The following is a 20,140-nucleotide window of genomic DNA, read 5'->3' as shown; positions in this document are numbered from 1 at the left end:
ACTGAATTAAAGCCACAAAAATGGAGTTCACTTAGATTATCTCGTTAAAATAGACGTGCAAGTCTACCTAATGTTAGCTTGCTACAAAACCTATTTCTGCAATGATCTGACACTAGCTGGAACAGTTCCTTCTGCCTTCTGACTGATGCTCTGATGCTCTGATGAATTCACCGTCACAGCTGAGACCTGCAAACTTCTAAAGCATCAAGGCAAAGATGATGTCATCAATCTGAAGGTTCCATTTGCTGATGTCAGCGAATGCATCAGCTGACAGGAAGTAAGAATGGACCCATGCTGTTGCCTAGCAACGCAATTCTGTTTAATACATAATATTAAGAAATGTAAACGATCAAAATGCTTTATTAAGTATAATGTATGTTTGTGAAAGAGACAACCAAAGGAAACTGGTGTCATGATTCTGTTCACGTCTCCTCTCTCTGTCCTTCACTTACGTGCTTTCGTTTTTTAACCTCCTCCCATTTACTTCACGGTGGGAGACAGGAGATAATAAGGGGAGAAAGGAAGCGAGCTCATTGAAAACCAACAAGATGCAGCCGTACAGTCAGCCTGGACAGTTTAGTGATTCACTGCCATCCCCTAAAAGCTGTTAAACTTGTCACTTTGTGTTTCACAAATGTAGGGCTTTGTCGCTAATGAGTTGTGGAATGATTAATCCCAGCATTAGAACTTTTACACAAAGTGAGCAATTGATTTGTTATGAATCTAATTAAAAACAGCTTCATCGTACAATTATATAACAAACAATCTGGTAATGTTAAAACCCTTTAGTACAAGAGGGATCTTACAATAAAGAAAATATGCAAACACTGGTTTAGAGGGAAAGTTTATACAAATGCAATGTTGACCCCTTGTCCCACACTGCAGGACAGTGTCATAGACTGGACTGAATACATGTCGGTCATCTGGCTCTTCCAATTCACCTTATCCAATAAACGTCATAAATCCAAGAAAGCGAACCCATTTTAGGCTTGAGTAATTATAGACAATTATAAGCAAATAGCTGTATGGAACAGTGTTGAGCTGATAGTACAGTTATATTTAAAAAGTAAGTAGGTCGTTATTAAAAAGAATAATGATAAATTAAATAATAAGTAGGGGAAAAGACTACATGGCAGATCCAGATATAGCTAATTATTGTTCTTGAGATCCTTAGTCCAGCGGAGGCCTTATGGAATGAACAGAGCTCTGTGCCCATTTCTAGAGAAACTGCGTAGGCTACACCACGAAAGAAGGCATCTGGATCTGTGGGTGGAGATTATTATTATATTGTATGTTGCATTATTGGAGAAGCTTAGGACCCAGGGTTAGGTTTAGGGTTTTCATTGCCTAAACAACGCTGTTGTGCATACAGTATGTCAATACAACTTGGTATGTTGAATTGAAACTTGTGTATATGTTGTCCAACAGTATAATCAACCAGTGCTGCTATAAGCTGTATAGCAGCAGGACAAAACCTTAAACATTTCTGAAAATAAAATACTTTTATCTGAATACATTTTCTTTAGAGGCACTTTTTGATTTTAACGCTATTTCAATGGAGATTTTGAGACTTTTTACAGACACTCTGCAGATTTATGTGTAATTCTCTCACAAAGGAAACAGTAAGTCTCTTACTTTTTTTATATGTATGACAACTTACAACTGGTAGAAAGTTAAGTACTTTTTCTGACCAGATTTTCTTAAAGACTGTGACTCTTAACACTGTTTCGATGAAACACAGCAGTCTTGATAACTTGACATGACTAACATTACTTTTCTAAAATATATGTTTTTTAGAAGCATTACTTTGATTTCAAGGCTGTGATGGCGAGAGTTTAACAGTCAATGGCATCAAGCTGGTGCTCAAGAAGGACATTGTCATCCACCTTATTGATCAAGTGCTCATGCCAGACTCAGGTTAGACGTGCACATTTTCCCCTTATTAATGCTTACCCGATTTACTACATTAATACATATATTGTTTTTCTGTAATCCATATTTTTAATGATGTTTAAATTCCCTTTGTGCCTCAAGCTAAACAGGTGATGGAACTGGTTGGAAGTTCCCAGTCAACCTTTGGAGACATGATGTCTGAGCCAGGCCTTTCTGCTTCCATGCAATCTGCCGCTGAGTACACTTTGCTTGCCCCCTCAACACTGTCTTCAATGGTGAGTAACATACTGGTGATTCAAAAAAAAAGAAGCACGCCCCTATTTAGTTGATGGCTGAAGACAAAGCCTGGGTCCATTCTCTAGACTCTATTCTAGTCACATTCTGGAATAATTGGTGATATTTAGATATGTTTTGTATTTACCCCTCATGTGCTGAGTCATTAGTCAATATGTGTAAATGTATGGAGCTTTAGGGAAACTATACATTTATTGGCACACTGCAGAAGCTTTATGCCATGTAACAGCAAGTGCCCACTCCCCCCTGAGAACATTCCTGGACTTCACCCCAAAGGGAGTAGAGATGATTTGTTTTTGCATTAAGAACGATAGAGAAAATTTCTCTTTTAAATGGTTTTAAATGGGTCCCAAAAAGTTTCCCAATGACAGGAATAGTACTGCCAGAACGCACGATATCCAAAATGTCTAACTACTAATTATTGTCGTCTTTCTTGAAACTGACGTGCTTAAATTCTCTGAGAAAGTTACTGAAGGATACACTTTTGTGTATAAAAGCTGAAAAGTAGATAATGAAGTACTTTGTGTCCGTAGATTTCGTTAAGAATCTTTGACAGATTTATGCTTAAATTCTCTGAGAAAGTTACTGAAAGATACACTTTTGTGTATAAAAGCTGAAAAAGTAGATAATGAAGTAGACTTTGTGTCCGTGTGAAACCCCATACAGAATGTCAGTCCCTGTGTTACAACTTTTTAGTGACACTCTGCAGATTTGTGTGTAATTCTCTCACAAAAGGAACTGTAAGATACACTTTTTTATGTATGCACACGTCTTTCTTGAAACTGACGTGCTGACCGTTTTACAAAACAAGTTATGTTTTCTACTTCTTCATCCTCTGAATTTTCCTCCCCCGTCCCTCTTCCTTCACCCCTCACAACAACAAATCAAGGTGGATCTGTGAAATGAAACACCTCTTCCCAAAGCGTGACTTCCCTATTGAGGGCAGTAGGGTCTAAATCGATTGACCAAATATACTAACATGCAGAACGTACGGTATATGTTTTGAAAAAAGACTAACCATTTATCCAGTTCAAGCTGTCTTTAAGATGTGACATTGCGCACTGACTATTTCCCGTAAAATCGTGACTAACTATTACTTATTCTTAAATTTGATCTCTTGCTGCATGGTTGAAAGTGATAGATGAAAAATAACTTTTTTTAAAAGAGTCAAGTTTTTCATGATCAGATACAGGTCAAGAAAATGCATAGAGGAGGTATGGTGCTGGCTCATTAGCCCTCTCACTCTTCTTAGAATGATCCTGTGCAATTATAGTTAATAAAAGTAATTACACATTAGTTCACAAATCCATATACTGAAAAGAGAATACCCTTAGGTATCACTATTAAAACCTAAATAAGATCTTTTGAAAATAACCTCTTTTGCAAAACAAATACTTCTTTAGCAGTTTCACAAAAACTTGAAAAGAAACATCCTGAACGGGAGAGGGGTGAGGGGCGGGGGAAGTGTGTGTGTGTGTGTTCCCCCCTCCCCATCGCCCCACCATTTGCCTGCAGAGGATGTCGGGGGTTTTATGGTGCCCCCACACTTGTCTTGACTTGTCTCAGACTGTTCACCAAACTTTTCTGTGAAAAGCAGGGAGAGAGAGTTAGTGAGATTGACAGTACTTTTAAAAATATATGGCTGCTATATTTCATGTTATTTGCAAGTATTTGTAAGTTGCAGTCAATACTGCTGTATACAGGCGCACAGGAAGTGACTAGGTGGCAGGGACATTGATCCTATGCATATGTGATTCATTATCAAATTATTATTTGTAAAACCGTAGGGGCAGCATTTTATTTTCTCCTGGTTGTTACATTTCATGTTATTTTGCCGGAAGCGGGGGCGACCGGTAGGGGCAGCATTTAAAAAAAAAATCATTTAAAAATTATTTTCAAATTTTATTTTGAAAACCGGCAGGGGCAGCATTTTATTTTTCTCATGGTTGTTAAATGTCATGTTATTTTATTTTGAAAACCGGAAGTGGGGGCGACCGGTAGGGGCAGCATTTTTATTTGTATCATTTAAAAAATATTTCTAAATGTTATTTTGAAAACCGGAAGTGGGGCGGGACTTCCTGTGGAAGGGGAGGGGCTTATGGGTGGGTGGGACTTCCGGCGGAAGGGGGCGGGGCTTATGTGTGGGCGGGACTTCCGGTGGAAGGGGGCGGGGCTTAGAGGTGTGACCTGTCACTTTCTATGCATACTAATGAGACGAGACTGGTATGTGTATAACTACTTACGTCCCCACCTGACCCAGAAAGCCACGCAGGTTCTGGCACAGAAATCTCTTATTTTGAAATCTATTCTTTGACACACAGGAAGCCAGTGTAAAGACATCAGAACAGGAGTGATGTGATCCACTTTCTTAGTGTTAGTGAGGACTCGAGCAACGGCGTTCTGAATCAGCTGCAGCTTTCTAATAGATTTTTTAGTGAGACCTGTGAAGACACCATTGCAGTAGTCGAGTCTACTGAAGATAAAAGCATGGACAAGTTTTTTCAAATCCTGCTGTGACATAATAAAACATTGATGTAGTATACAAATGTGTATTCAACTAACTTGCCCAGCAGGTGATGCTGAATACAAAAACACAACTCAGGTTGATTTCAAAAGAAAAAAATATGTAAGACAATGAGCTGGCAGCACTTCTCAAGCAAATGCAAACACATCATTAATGTTGAGTAGTAAGATAAAAAAAAATAATGATGGCATAGTGCTGATGGATGTGGTCATACATCATTATGTATCTTATTTTCCCTTTACTTTGAGTGATATTCCACAATGCATAATAAGTAATACTTACTCAAATGAAAAAATCAACTAACATAATAACACCAGTGAGCATATATGATTCACCCTCTTTCAAAGAAAAGTATTTTACACATGAACGTCAATGAGGGAAAGTGCCAACAATTGTAATTCAGATGAGAAACCCATCACGTTGTCTGTTGATCCTTAAAAATATGTTTAATAAAACAAACCACCATACAAGTGCTGTTACTCATATTCTGCATTCCTGTTGTGGCAGTTGCCATCAAAATGTATGTTTTAGGTCAGTTTGTCATGGAGACAAAATCATTATTTGTTGATTTCTTCAGAGGTATTGGATTGTGGAATAAAACACATTAAAAAATCAATACATAAACAATAACATGGGCACATGAAAATAAAAATGATCTTTTATTTCACAACATTCCATTCACTTTATTTATAGTTATAATTTGTATAAGTCGGTTTTTTGAATATATATTTATTTGCAATCAAATATGTTCTGCTCAGATGATTAACACCAAGAAAGAAGAAAAAAGCTAAACACAACAAATATTAACAAAGAAACAACCACATTTTCTTGAATAAGCATGCTGTTCAAACCAGTGTTTAATTGTTCAGCTTTACAAAATGTACATTCAATTCATATATCTTTATATTTGTTTGTTACATGTCATATTAGTTGACTAACAAAAAGTCAAGTAATATTTTTAAACAAGCCTTTTTTAGAATGTACTACTAACTATAATCATGTAAGGGTATTTGTGTTCAAGTAAAATCTGTTGACCAGACCAACACATTGGGGTGATGGCTTTTGTACATTGTAGTCTCTTTGGTCGTTTTATATGGCAATTTTTACGCCACACTGGTTTTGATGTGTTTTCATATCACCCGTCATGGACCTGTACTGTCTCTTTAAGAAACCCGGAAGTGGTTCCCTTCTGTGTGTTCACTGGTCGCGGGTCCAAAACAGACAGCTCAGCTCCATCCTGGCTATGATATCCAATCCTGCTATCTGGGCTTTTCGAAGCAGTGTGAGGTGCTGGCGACACCGGGCTGTCCTCAAAGCGGCCCTGCAGGCCTCGGACGTCAAAGCTTGGCGTTGGTACTCGACCTCAATTCGTGGTGGTGTCACGGGCATGGAGGAAATACTGGCGAGGGTCGTTGCACCTTTACCCACTTACGAAACGAGAGACAAATCCCCTCCTCCTCCTGAGTCGAATAGCTTGGAGTTTATGCACTTCTACAGCATTCTAGACAAGGAAGATAAACTTGGCTTTCTCACAAAGCTCTCGCAGGACTTTGGAGTAGACCATAACAACCTTTCAGAGCTCGCTGTGAGGCTGTTGGATACCCAGCTACGAGACTTGGCTACCATTTTGCAAGTTGAAGACAGGCTCCGATACGGTTTGACTCCCCGTTATAAACAGTTGCTGAATCATATAAGCAGAGTCGAGGGGGGAGTGAAGTTTCTGGTGGATCTCCGAGCCGATGTGCTTGAAATAATCTCATCAAAAGCTAGCGAGAGTCCGCACATCAGGGTAATGCATTTGTTTACATTTTTATACGGGTGCTCGCATGAGTCAAGAAGTGCAGTTCGCGTTTGGCATTTTCGCCTGAATAACTGAATCCACATTGTTCGCCATTTAGAACTAGTTTATGTTGCATATTTTAACAGCATTAGCACAAGGCTGAGTATAACTGCGTATGCCACTCACCCCACACGGAGGCACAACTGCTCTCATCACATGGATCACATTTCCTCACAGCTTGAGTGTCAATGCCCTTTGCCCCAGTACACCTTCCTAACTAAACTAAAAGCATATCAAAATGTCAGTTCTTTTAATGTATTTCCTCTTAGCTCAGGGTGCTTTTGCAGATAGATAAGGCCAAGCTTTTGTTGGCACAAGTCGCTGCCAAGTTTAATTTCAGGGCGTCCTTCACATTTCCTACTCGTCTTGGCTGGACAGATCCTCTTAAAGCACCGTTAAGAGCTGCCTTCCACTCTTGCTGTATTACTCTCATGTTATTATAGACTCGGTACTAATATTTCATTATATACAGAGGCAAGAGTTACTCTGCTACAGCACAAGGTGACAACTTGAATATAAATCAGGAATCTAATGTATGTTTTTATTGATTTGTCTGAAGACAAAGTGAAATAAAATAGAATGGAAAGGCAGTGAAAAAAAAACTAAAATATCACATCACCTGGCCTGCACACATCTTTGGCATACAAATAAAAATCACTTTCCTGTATTATTATTATCCACTTATCTTTGATCAGTCAAATAATTTAAAAGGATTTAATTCAACTAAGGGGGTCGAATTGTGCTTATTGGAGTTTGCCCTTTCCACTAGTATGTTTTTTTTGTGAATGTTAATGATCTGCAAAGACTGAAATCCCAAAGTTGACACCAAAGGAAGTTTCTCGCCGGCCCGCTAACCAATCAGAGCAGACTGGGCTCTGGTTTCAGACAGAGGGAATATAGGACTTCTAACTTATAAAGCTGGCTGTCAAATGAATTCCATTCACATAGTTTGTTCAAGAACACTACTCTGTTGATCGGTCTCATCTAAAGGTTGCACATTTCTCAAAGATCAATGTAATGTCTAATATGTGCCGTGGATATTGCGCAATAATTCTCACTTAACTAAATAAAGAATAATTTGACTTTTATTCTAACATTATAAGAGTGCAGCTTTTAACTACACCAAACATAAGTTGCATAACCAACTTATTTCTTCATTGTAGTACTTAGTTATCCCCAAGATAAAGAATATATATGTTCTCATGATTTATTTTGTAGGCTTGACGGAGGTTACATAACCGTGTTTGTAAACCATTATTCTGTTCATGCTCAGGGCCGAATCTCTAAGTTGGAGTCCTACTGAGTATACGCTGCTTGAAGCTGCATTTATAAATGAACTAGAGGCTTTCCGGCTGGAGAATTGCTATGTGTGAGTCACAGGCCACCAGCAGCTCTTTTATTTAAACAACAGCATGTGCAGGAGCCCCTATGTGCATTATACAGTACATGTAGACATAAAGTTTAACAAAACAAACCATCAAGAAGGATGCTTTGTTTTGGTATTGGAGAGCACCATTTTGAATTTAATGGCCATTTAATCCAAAACAAACCCACTGTATGAAATGCAGATTTGTAAAGCTGTTGTGCTGAGATGTAAAAATCAAGATACCAAAATGGTTGTGTTCGCTAAAAAAACAGTGATGGTGTTACCTGAACTGTCCTGCTTGATATTATCCTGAACCAAATTTCAAGAGGCTTCCATTATCGTGTTGTGCTGTTTTTAGACTGATCATGTGGTGAGAAAGGTTTTCTATCATCTTTGTGGTCAGTTCTTGTGTTTTGTTTTGCTTTTGGAATAGAGCGTTTTATGATTTTTCAAACACCCTGCCAATGGAATTCTAGCCTTTTCTCTTCAGCTCAATACTTATTTTATTCCTGCGGAGAGGTGGTTCAGATGCATTTTATCTCAATAACTCATGGCCCACTGAGACCTTTTGTAGCTTATAAAAGGTCTAAGCTACCTACCGAGTACTCGTACTGAGTGCTGACCACAATGGTCTTTTCCCACAGCAATCTTTTCTTGTTATTGCCAGAATTGATTGAGCTAAAAATGAGAAAAGGTAAAGTAAATATGAAGCTTTTAGAACATGTATTGACTGTATGTGCATACTAGGGGAGAGAAAACACTTGCATTACAAAAAAACTGGTCAGGTTAACAAAGAAGCATAGAGGGCAAAACATGTGATAGCATTTTTCTGAAGTAATGAATGTTTGGATTTAATAAGGCGGAAAAATAGTGTGGTTCTTGCAAGAGTGTCTCTTTGATTTCTACACTAGATTAGTCTCTCTTTGCTGGGTAATTGATTTGTTCACATTCCTCTTCATTCCCTCTACCTCCAGGCTTTTCATTCTCATTCGTCTCTCCACAAACTGAGTGGACGAGAGATGTAAAGCTGAGAAGGAGACATCGTTTTAGTTGTCTCTTTGGGATTTAAGTATCAGCGAGGCTATTTTTCCCCACAGACAGGCTGCCAGGCAGACAAGTGGCACGCAGCCTACTGGAGTAAAAGTATTGGCACACTCTGAGTTTGACCTGTGATCGCTTTGGCACTCCATGGTTGTTTGGCCTTGGATAGACAGAGTGTTCCTTCCAGGCACTGCAGTTTCCATCGCTCTGTGTAATCACCAAATAACTGCAGCTCAAGGTAACAGAGGCTGTATCAGCTCACAGCATCACAGCCTCGCTGCATTGATACAGCTCCAGTGTCAGAAAGTATTGCTCCATTTTCTTTCGAATGGAGTGCAGGATTGTCTTCTTTTCCCTTTCCTCCTTTCCTCTCCTAACCCCAGGCTTCGAAAGCTAGACCCCTTCCATTTCAAAAGACTTAATCTTCTGGTAGGTCAATGGAATACACATTTCAGTTCGGCCTTCCTTTTGTGTGGGTGAGAGTTGGCTACCCAAGGCAGAGGCTGCACTCTCGAGGGTTGTTTATGCGCTGCGTTTTCCAAAGAAATACAGAGCTGGGATTATCAGCCATCATAGATTATTTCCCCTCAGGCAGCTTGGGAGGTTAAAGGAACACACGTACACACACATTCAGCTTCACACAAGTAGAGATAGAAGTTTGCTGAACTTTGTTTTGTATTACTTTTGATTTTCTCCTCACCCAACAGAATTTTCAAGCGTGAAACCTCTCTACCATAGAGCTGAATAATGCAGAGCATGATGCATGCGTGGGGAGGAATTTCAAATGTTGTTAGCTTTGGTTTTGAAAGTTTCTCGCAGAGAAATTCAGCCAGTGGCTTTCACAGCATGACTGCAATTGAGCTTGCTTGCATTAGTGATTATTATGACGGACAAGCCGGCATTAAAGTAAGCCCGGAGTGAAGTCATACTATGGAACAGCCAATATAAGCTGTATTTATGTGTTATGAGTATGTCTGAGTGAATGCACGCCATGCGCTTGTTTGTGTGTTAGCAAGATATTTGCTTTAAATGAAGTCTGACCTTTGTGGGGGAACAGGCCTGCTTTGAAATGGCAAGTTGTTTATTGAAGTGCCTCCTGTACACCCTTTGCTAGCTCAAACAAATCACAACTCATAATGTGAAAACATTCAAAGACCATACAGACACCCAGGGGATCAAACACCCCCGCAGTGTGTAAGATGACGGTACAGGATTTTTTTATAGCCGCCAGACAAACTGCAGTTACTTGGCTGTCAGTCAATAAATTGGCACTGGTGAGGTTTTTCTCATAAAAGAGGTTTATAAGGCTGTGATGAATGTGTTTATCTACTTCTTTTAATATTCATATAAAGCTGCAATTTCTAGGGAGTACTTTATGAGATAGAAAAGAATGACAAATACTTTTTTCCTATGCATCGCTATCATATATTAAGATGTACCTGCTTACCAGTGTTCTATTCAAACAACAGACCCGCTACTGAGCTGTCGCAACAAAGGAATGCATGTGGTGAATTTTTAATAGATATTTAGCTGATGTAGATTCTAAACTGCATTTTGTTCTCTTCCAGGACCTGAACGGCACGCTGAAGAGCTTGCTTTCTGAGTGGTTCTCTGTTGGCCTGCTCCGGCTGGAGAGAATCACCTGGCAGTCCCCATGTGAGATACTGCAGAAGATCAGCCTGTAAGAACATTCATGCTCCCTCTTCCTCACTGTCTTACTTTCTTCCTGTCTTTCCCTCTTTGGTTTCACCACAGTCTCTTTTTTTACATCCAATCTATTGTCCATCATCGAAACAAACATATCTAGGCATTCCTCTACATGCCCTTACAGCGTTCATAGCATTTAAGAGTTTTAATTAAGTCTCTCCAAAACCAAAAACAAAAGGAATGAGTTAAACGGTTTGGTAAGCTTAAGAGGCAACCACTTAAAAAAAACATAGCCAATGCAGAAGTGCCCTTACCTCCATCATTTCAAATGGTCAGCAGAGGGCAACTCCACAGGTTGCAATGTCCGATTGTATAGAAGTCTATGAGAAAAGGACCCTTCTTCTCCCTTGATTTACTACACAGGACAGTTGTTTCTCAGGCTATAAAATATAAATAAATTATGCAATACAACATTGAATATTAAAATAAGGATATTACATTTCATATTACCTCTACCGTCGCTCAACTAACCCAAACGTGCAGTATCGCAGTCTTATACGAGACGTTACGTAATCGGCACAAGTTTGCGCTATTTGTATTATTCTTTTTCAGTAGAGCATTGAAAGCAAGCTCTTATTTATAACAATGTCCATATTATACAGTGTGTAATAAAACCAATACAATTGCCTTTATTCAATGAAACAACATATTTTAAGCAATTTTTAAAAGCAACTGCACGCTAGGGTGTAATGATTGGATATTAAAGATTTTAACTGGATAGTGGTATTGAGGTTTAAAGTATCACAATGGCAGGTGGAGGGTTCACAATCACAATGAAAAAAATAAAAGCGATTTAATTTAACCTAGTTGTCCAAGTCTTGCTCTCCCTGAAAACAGTGGTTTTTTTAAAAAAATACCTTAATTATTAAAAATGTGTCAGGGCATTGACACGCCTGTGAACCTTAACTAAGGTGGGTAGGGAAGAGCGAACGGTTAATTAAAAAATGATCTTTTATATCATCCCTTTAAAGATACGAGGCGGTGCACCCTGTGAGGAACTGGAGTGACCTGAAGCGCAGAGTGGGGCCATGCCGCCGTTGTTATGCCTTCACCCACGCCGCCATGCCAATGGAGCCGCTGGTTGTGCTACACGTGGCCCTGACTGAAGACATCTCTGATAACATACAGGTTGGAAGCCACCGCCGGCTGCTGTAACGCTTTGTCTCCCTTTATCACACCTTGGAGGATAGTTAAACAACAGGGATTTACTTCTTTGTTCCTCCTCTCAGTTGACAAATGGATTATTGCCGTGTGAAAAACAATACGGGACCTTTAAACTGCACATCCCTCTGGGAGCAGCCTCTACGGTGCTGATTCCCCTTTCTTTACAGTGAGGGAGGAGAAGGGAGTTTGACAACATAGCAATTTGATACTATTCCATGGTGTGAAATAGTGCAACCATACACACAGTTTTGCTCCAGCAGCTCTGACTATAAGTCACTCCTGCCTCGGCTGCAGCTAAGTAGAACAAAGTCACTGAGTATGGGTTTGTAGATGAGTGACTTGACAAAAATGTTTTTTTTTGTCTTAGAGCATCGTCCGCGAGTTCGCCTCTCTCGAATCCGAGGAGGACGTGAATAAGATAAATGCAGCCATCTTTTACTCCATCTCCTCCACCCAGGCTGGCCTTCAAGGGGTGGAGCTGGGCAACTACCTCATCAAGAGGGTGGTGCGAGAACTACAGGTGAGTGCGGCCGGATTCCAAGATGTAGTGTAATTGTTACAAAAGGAACTTTGTATGCAGCTTTTAAAGAGGCCATGTTACGCTTTTCTGGGGTTTCCCTTTCCTGTAGTGTGTTATATAGGTTTCTGTGTATGTAAATGGTCTGCAAAGGCTAAAATCCCAAAGTTCCCAGGGGGGGGGAGTATGTTGGCCTTGTTTGAAATTAGACTCCTATGTTTACTTCGTAAAATAGTGACAACACTATGTAACACTTGCACTTCTATTGGCTAGCGATCCAACACATTGTTTGTGACAATTGTTTGTTTTGTGTAGCGTGTGGGACATCTCTAAGCGGTTGACCAATCACAACACAGCCATACAGCTAACCAATCAGAGCAGACTGGGCTCTGGTTTCAGACAGAGGGTGAAAAGAGGTGCTGCAGTATGAGCAAAGTAAAGACCTTTTTGAACATGAAAGCATGGAGACCTGTCACAGTGGAGGCACACAATACAATATGAAACCTGAAAAGGAGAATAATAGTGCCGCTTTAATGAGTTTCCAAAAGACATTCTTGCAAAAAATAAATAAATAACCTTTTTTATTTAAAATGCATGGATTAACATAATAATGTTAAGATGTTCTATTAAAACCTTTGTGCATAGTGTATCACTTTATTTGATACGTATGTTATCAAAGTGTTTGACATGACAAATAAAGCTAAAATTACAATGATGATATTTCCTGTTGATACTAAAATTAAAGCCAAAGCCATTATTAAATCCTATTTGAATTCCTATAAAGACTAGGCAATGGCAAAGTGGTGGTAAAGTGTAAGATCACAGACAAGGCAAAGTCACACTTTGTTATCTAAGAAGCACCCAGTGTTATCAGTGAAGCTTTTAAAGCACTCACACTATGTATAGCTTCACAACACCTTGACTATGCACAGATGCAGCTGTTAACTCCTGACGGGCTCCTCAGCTCTGCCCCCTTTGGTGTAGAATCAAACGGTGTTTGTTTCCTATGGATGTTCACTCTGTATGACTCACACGCTAAATTAAATTAAAAGGCCTTACAGTAGCCCCTCAGGTGTGGCCCAGCTGTTACATTGTTATTCCAGTGAGAAGTGTAGCTGCAACAAGCAATATTCTTGTATGATTGCTTTTCAAAAGTTTTATTTTATTCCCGGAGAATCATAAATCTCTCGCTTGTTCCAGCACACACATGAACACATGCACACAAACAGATTGGTAGCAAATAGAACACATGCACACAAACAGATTGGTAGCAAATAGACGGGCAGTAATGAAATCTCATCCATCCCTCTCAATAAGCGCAGGAGAGTCCTTCATGTCGGGCCTCTCCAGCTAGCAGTTGTTAAACGATTGGAACATTGAATGAACATCAAAAGCCACTCTACCCAGCCGATGGGAAGCAGCTCTTTACACTGTATCCTCTCACAAATTAGGTTTCAGAGCTTTAAGCTGCTTCCACGTCATTCATACGAGGGCACTGTTTTGATTTTCATTGAAAACAACATATCGTTTTGTTAAGGGAGCACAGCATATGTTATGTTATGATTTCTGCTTTAGCAGAGGTTGGAAGGTAGGTTATGTAATTGCACTTTATTTTAAAAGCCTCACTGATCCGAGTGTTCATTTCAAACCTTTATTTAACCAGGTGAATCCCATTGAGCTCATCGTTCTCTTTTTCAAGGGAGACCTGCTGCAAGTAGGTTCCACATGAAGACATAAAAACATAAAACAACAGAAAAACAAAAAGGACATCATACAGCATAGATACAGGGATTACAATGTACTTACCTAACGACATTTAGAGATACCAACAGTATCAGATTGCATAGCATCTATCCGAGCTTTAAAAACATGTAGTGGAACAAAATTGCTCAGTTTCTATTCTTTTTGCAGACTGTTCCAAGTTAGTGGAGCTGCGCACCTAAAAGCTTTCATCCCTAAGTCAGTCCTAGCACTTGGTACATTTAACAAAACCACAGCATGAGATCTCAGGCAATAGCTACTTTCAATTCGTTGTGTGATAAGAGAGCAGATGTAAGATGGTAGTTTACCTAACATGGCTTTGTACCAGTGACTGAGCCTCTGTACAGTTAGTGAAGGCAAACCTGCCCTGGCATACAGGGTACAGTGATGAGTTAATACTTTACAGTTAGTAACAAATCTTAGCGCACTGTGATAGGCGGCATCTAACTTGATCAGGTAATGGGCAGGTGCATTCATATAGATCAGATCACCATAGTCCAGCACAGGTAAAAAGGTCACAAAAAATAGCCTTTTCCTGGCCTCAAGTGAGAAACAGGACTTATTTCTGAAAAAGAAACCTAGTCTAACCCTCAGCTTTTTAAGCAGATTATTGACCTGAAGTTTAAAAGAGAGGCAATTAGACCTAACATTTTCATAAAGAGGTCTACTAGCTTTGCAAGGTGGCGTCTTATCCTGTTGTCTCTCTAATGCAATATTAATAATTAAAAAAAATGGGTGTGCTACTTTTTTAGCTCCTCTATACCACCATACAAAAGCACAGACCAGTTACTACAAAATGTTGAATTCCTGAAAAAAGTAGTTGGTAAGAAAAAAGAAACAGTGTCTACAAATAAAAATGCTCCCTCTGCTTTTTATATAAAAAAGTAACTTAAAGGGGACCTATCAAGCAAAATGCACTTTTGTACGTCTTGTATACATGAATATGTGTCCCCGGTGTGTCGGGGAACTCACCAAGTGCCAGAAAACACAACCCTCTCTCTTTTCCTCCATACCCAAATCTCTAAAAACGGGGCTGCAACGGATCTGATACAGACTGATACAGAATTGAAAATTCTCTGACGTCAGGAATGAGGAGCTCCGCCTATATGGCCAATTTTCCACCTATCAGAGGAATGTGGGGTTGGGCCACGGCCGGCCATTGCCAGGCGTGTAAGTGGCGCTGGTTGCCCTTCTGTTTATTCTCCGCTGTGGACGCTCTGGCTCTTTTTCTCCCTCCCCGAGGCAAGCGTTTGCACCTCCTGCAGCTGTAATTCAATGCAGTCCCTCCCCGTCGAGGCAAGCACTGTAATTCTCTCCGGTAGTCAACCAGCAGATGAAAAACACCCACATCTCCGCCTCTTCCAAGGGACGAGGGGGTGCGGCAGAGTTTCAGTTAGATTTTTGTTCGCCGGTCAACAAAATTAGAAACGTGCCGGTCAAAGGTCTTCTTTGTTATTTATTGAGCTTTAAAACAAATGAGTAATGACTCTATATAATCATATAAGAATAAAACACGTAGGACGGAGATCTCTTTTTCTCCCCCTCTTCTGACAGCCCAGCAGCTGATCTCAAAGCACTCTCCCCTCTCCTGCAGGGGGGCGTGGTCAGCTGCAGCTCATTTGCATTAAAGCTACGTCACAGAATCAGCCCTTGCAAAAACAGGGCTGGAAAGAGCAAATAGAGCGAAATGAGGCATGGCTAAAATGAAGGATCTGTTTGGTATTTTGAAAGAAAAACTATATTTATATAGTTTATATAGGTATGGCCCTACAATATATTGTTCAAATATAGCATGATAGGTCCACTTTAATTTCAATTTTTACATTCCATTTTTCACGGCGGACTTAATGTTTTGCTGGGTCTGAATTCCATTAAAGCATAAGATGGCAATTACTGCCTTTCTGCTAAACTGTTTTCCACCATATAGAATCTGATATCCTAACCCTCACCCTAACCAATCTCTCTTTGGCAATTAACATAAACCCACCCACCAGACTGTTCTAAGGCAGATACTACTACTAACCAATCAGATGCAGAGTATTACATTACATTACATTACATTGCATTTAGCTGACGCTTTTATCCAAAGTGACTTACAATAAGTGCGTTCGACCAACAAAATACAAATTTGAAGAAAACAGAATCATATAAGTACATCAGGTTTCATAGAGCCAAACATTTCAAGTGCTACTCAACTGGCTATAGATAAGCCAGTCCTTTATTAGTATATAAGTGCTTTGTTAATAATTATATCGCTCGAAGTGGAGTATGGTGGGTTATGGTTATCCTTTTGCTTCTGTTTGTTGCAGGGACACCACCTAGTTTCTGAGAAATTAGTGTTTGTTTTCACTTTCAGAGTAAGGGGCAGCGGGCCAATGGTATTTCAATACAATGGGACATTTTCTGGCTATTGGTGTTTCAGTGCAAGGGATTGTGGGAACATTTGGCAGCCACCTCACCAGCATACTCCTTTTTTTTGTTTAGCCCTTGTGCTTAAGCTGTCTAGATTTGAAAACAGAAATGAAATATTGAATTGGCCTAAAAAGTTTTCATATTGTAGTGACAAATCCAAAAAGCCAGATTCTGGTCGTTAAACAGAATTTTGACCGAATATGTAGCAATGTGCACTGCAGCCCTTTCTCTGGACACTTTTATCCAAAGAACCCCATGAGGGCAATTATTTATTCATATGACCCATGTGGGAATGAAACCCCTGACCCCGACAGTGTAAGTGCAATGATCCACTCTCGGAGCTGGGAAGCTGCCCCTTGTATTCTGCAGAGGCCCTGGCTCTCTGACAGGCCTTTGCCTTACATAAAGGTGAAGAGAGCAGCAGCGCAGCCACACAGGGACCACTATGATGATGGATAGAGGATAGAGTGGAAAAGATAAGGTCACAGTGGTGATTTAAGGGGACGGGAGGAGGTCTTGCTTGTCTTTGTAGGTTGGCCCCCAGAGCACAGGTCTGGCACTGCTCCTCCTCTGTATCATTTCCTCCCTGCTCCTTTTTCGTCTTTTTCCACCAGCCTTTCTTTTCTTTGATGACATGGGAAAGCCCACAGGTAAAAGTTGGAGTGAAGAAGGTGAGATCATGACACAGTAGAGAGAGAATAAATGGAATGGGAGGACGTGAAAAGTGAGAATTTTTAAGTGAAGAGAGGATGAAGAAAGGAAAACATTGTTGCGGAATGACAGGTCCCACTAGGCGTTGTCTGGCGCTTTTTATCTGCAAACACTTTCAACCCTCCACCTGCCAGGTCGTTCCGTCACTTATCAGCCCAGATGTCGGAGCAAGAAGATGGGCAGAGAAGACGAAGGGGGGTTTTAGTGAGAGGAGAGGGTAGCAGGGTGTAAGGGAACTCATGGAACGGTTGGGTGTTTTGGGCAGAAACATGGGGGAGAGGCGAGGCAGAGAGACAGAGGACAGGTATTACAGAGTGCTGTGGAGAAGAATAAGAGGAAGGGAGGGAGGGGTCCTCCATCTCCATCAGCGGTGCAGATTCATGAAGAAATGAAGTTGATATGTAATGCCGTCCCTTTCTGAGGAACTGAAGGCCTGAGCAGCAGACTGAGCGCAAACGAGAACATTTTGTTTTGATGTCGAGATGGAGCGCTCATCTCTCTTATATCTGCCGTTTCAGAGCTGGTGCCCCTGCATTCTGTTGGGGATCAAATCTCTGCTGCCTGTCATCGGTTTTCTTTACACCGTCACGCACCTTGTTTTCTCATCCCCGTTCTCTCTGTAGCTTTGTTGTCCTCTGTTCAAGCTGGTGTAGGCAATTTAAGCGTCTCTGCATGTAAATGGTTCTGCAGAGCTGTGCGCTTTAAATATATCTAAAAAAGAAACCATTTCAAACCCTTAAAATGCATGAATGTTTTTCCAAACATTTCTGCAAACCATAGCTATTTTGAAACCCTCTTTATATCATGTATTAGGCTTGACGTTAAAATAACCGTGCTCTTCATGAGCAAACTTTTATTTTCTTATTTGAGTGTCAATTTATAATATGAAAATGCGTTACCTGTTGTTACCTGCAACCTGCATACTGTGAAAAAGACAAGCCATTATGTAACTCAGTCTCTTAAGACCCTTAAAACATTTTTTTTAAACAAGAGTTTCGGTAGTTTTTACATTCTGATGCCAGGGATACTTTAGGGGAGTTAAAAGCGAGTTCAAGGCCCAATGTAATAGATGTCATAAAAAATGTTGTGTGTCTAAAAACCTAAAGTATGTATGGGTTCTCTTCTTCTCATATACAGGTATAGACACATTATCCTTTTCTTTTGTGCATTTGGACTGCTATATAACTATATTATAGATGTATCTTTTTAATTTAAACACACGCGACAGCTATTACACGTCCGTCCTGGGAGAGGGATACCTCTTCTGTTTTTTATCCGTGGGTTTTCTTTGGGGGTTTTTCCTTGTACGATACGAAGGTCTAAGGACAGAGGTTGTCGTATTCTGTACAAACTGTAAAGCCCCTGAGACAAATGTAAAACTTGTGATATTGGGCTATATAAATTAACTTTGATTGATGGTTTTCTCACCACCCCTCTCTCTTCTCATGTCTCCCAGAGCGAGTTCCCGCACATGGCCCAGTTCTCCAGCCTGTCTCCGATCCCGGGCTTCTCCTCCTGGCTCCAAGGCCTGCTCAGCCAGTACAGGAAGGAGGGCCGGGGCTCAGACCTCCTCTCGGAGCAGGAGTGGAAGGAGGTGGAGCAGGCCACTGACTCGGCCCCGGGGACCCCAGCCATGGAGGCCCTCCACAAGCTGATCACCTCCAGCGAGGGGCTGCGTTCCGAGCGCTTGTCCCGTGTCCTGGAGCCCGTCCTGATGCGTCTCTGCGCCTGGTATTTGTACGGGGAGAAGAGGCGGGGTTACGCTCTGAACCCTGTGGCCAACTTCCACCTGCAGAACGGCGCCACCATGTGGAGGCTCAACTGGCACGCTGACACCAGCCCGAGGGGCGTGGCCAGCTCCTGCGGCATCATGGTGAACTATCGCTACTTCCTGAGCGACACGTCCAAAAACAGCGCTGTTTACCTGCAGAATAAGGTCATCACTGCTTCAGAGCAGGTGCTCGGGCTGGTGTCCCAATTTCAGAAAAACAGCAAACTGTGAGAAAGACACGAGGATACACCCAAAAACATCCATCTGTTCTGTTTGAATGCACTTTCTATCATTAATTGAACCTAATTTGTGATGTTTCAAATGTCCAAAGTGAAGAAAATCTGGTTTTGAAGCAGCACTCAATAGACAGCTGATGTTGTTTTAAATTGAAGTTTCTCACATGAGGAGTCTCATCCCATCTCCTGCATGTAGTGCATAGGTTAGGCTCCCCGCCTCATCGGGTTTCTGGTTGAAGCCGTTTGATATTGTGTAAGTGCCTCCCAGGCTGAGAGACTGTATCTAATGAAGCACGAGGCATCTATCAATGCTTTACATGTTCCCGGATAACAGTGTGTGTAATGGTGAAGCTGGAGCAATGAGGTAGTGCAGCTACTGGAATAAATAATGTTTAGATTCCTTAATTTGGCTCAACTGTCTCTCTGCAAACACGTTGAATGTGAGGGTAATGGATTCTATTTTTTCTCGGGTAGATTTTATTTACACCTGCTGTTACACTGCTTCTCGCCACTGAAGCTCAATACACAAAGGGATAAAATCACTGGCTGGAAATATTATTTCCTTTTAAATAACTCTAAACAGAACTGCATTGTTTTTCCTTCTGTGCTGCTTATATTTTACAGTAGACTCACTCATTCTGATCCACTGGGCTCAATCCCCTTGGCATCTCCATTCAAGTGATTTTCTTTTTGATAATTCTGCCTTCACACACACCTACACACACACACACACACACACACACACACACACACACCACACCCCTCAAGAGAGTCATCGCTGATGTTCTGCCTGCTCTGTACAGGTGCCAAGAAGGGCTCATATCAGCCCACACTCCATTGTTGTGAAATAATCTCTCCGAGGAGCCACATTTTCTTATTCAGGTTTTTTTTTTTTCACACTGT

General features: G+C 40.8%; 1 protein-coding gene across 1 annotated transcript; it reads left to right on the top strand.

Annotated features, from left to right (window-relative positions):
• The first annotated feature begins 5,890 nt into the window (after positions 1–5,890).
• Positions 5,891–19,822, top strand: mlycd (malonyl-CoA decarboxylase). The gene is made up of 5 exons (XM_034239452.1): positions 5,891–6,500; positions 10,527–10,639; positions 11,637–11,793; positions 12,197–12,349; positions 18,687–19,822. Exons 1-5 carry the CDS (start codon positions 5,955–5,957, stop codon positions 19,230–19,232), a joined length of 1,515 nt encoding a protein of 504 aa, XP_034095343.1. The 5' UTR covers positions 5,891–5,954; the 3' UTR covers positions 19,233–19,822.
• Positions 19,823–20,140: the final 318 nt, after the last annotated feature.

The sequence above is a fragment of the Gymnodraco acuticeps genome, unplaced genomic scaffold, assembly GCF_902827175.1.
Source record: "Gymnodraco acuticeps unplaced genomic scaffold, fGymAcu1.1, whole genome shotgun sequence".
Classification (NCBI taxonomy): Eukaryota; Metazoa; Chordata; class Actinopteri; order Perciformes; family Bathydraconidae; genus Gymnodraco; species Gymnodraco acuticeps.
The sequence above is the reverse complement of the archived record's forward strand: the minus strand, read 5'-3'. Positions and strand labels throughout refer to the sequence as shown.

Excerpts from the sequence above, each read along its gene's own strand:
- mlycd (XM_034239452.1), top strand. The coding sequence starts at position 5,955 with ATGATATCCAATCCTGCTATCTGGGCTTTTCGAAGCAGTGTGAGGTGC. Across the intron at positions 10,640-11,636 it reads ATACTGCAGAAGATCAGCCT|ATACGAGGCGGTGCACCCTG; the intron begins GTAAGAACATTC and ends ATCCCTTTAAAG. Across the intron at positions 11,794-12,196 it reads ACATCTCTGATAACATACAG|AGCATCGTCCGCGAGTTCGC; the intron begins GTTGGAAGCCAC and ends TTTTTGTCTTAG.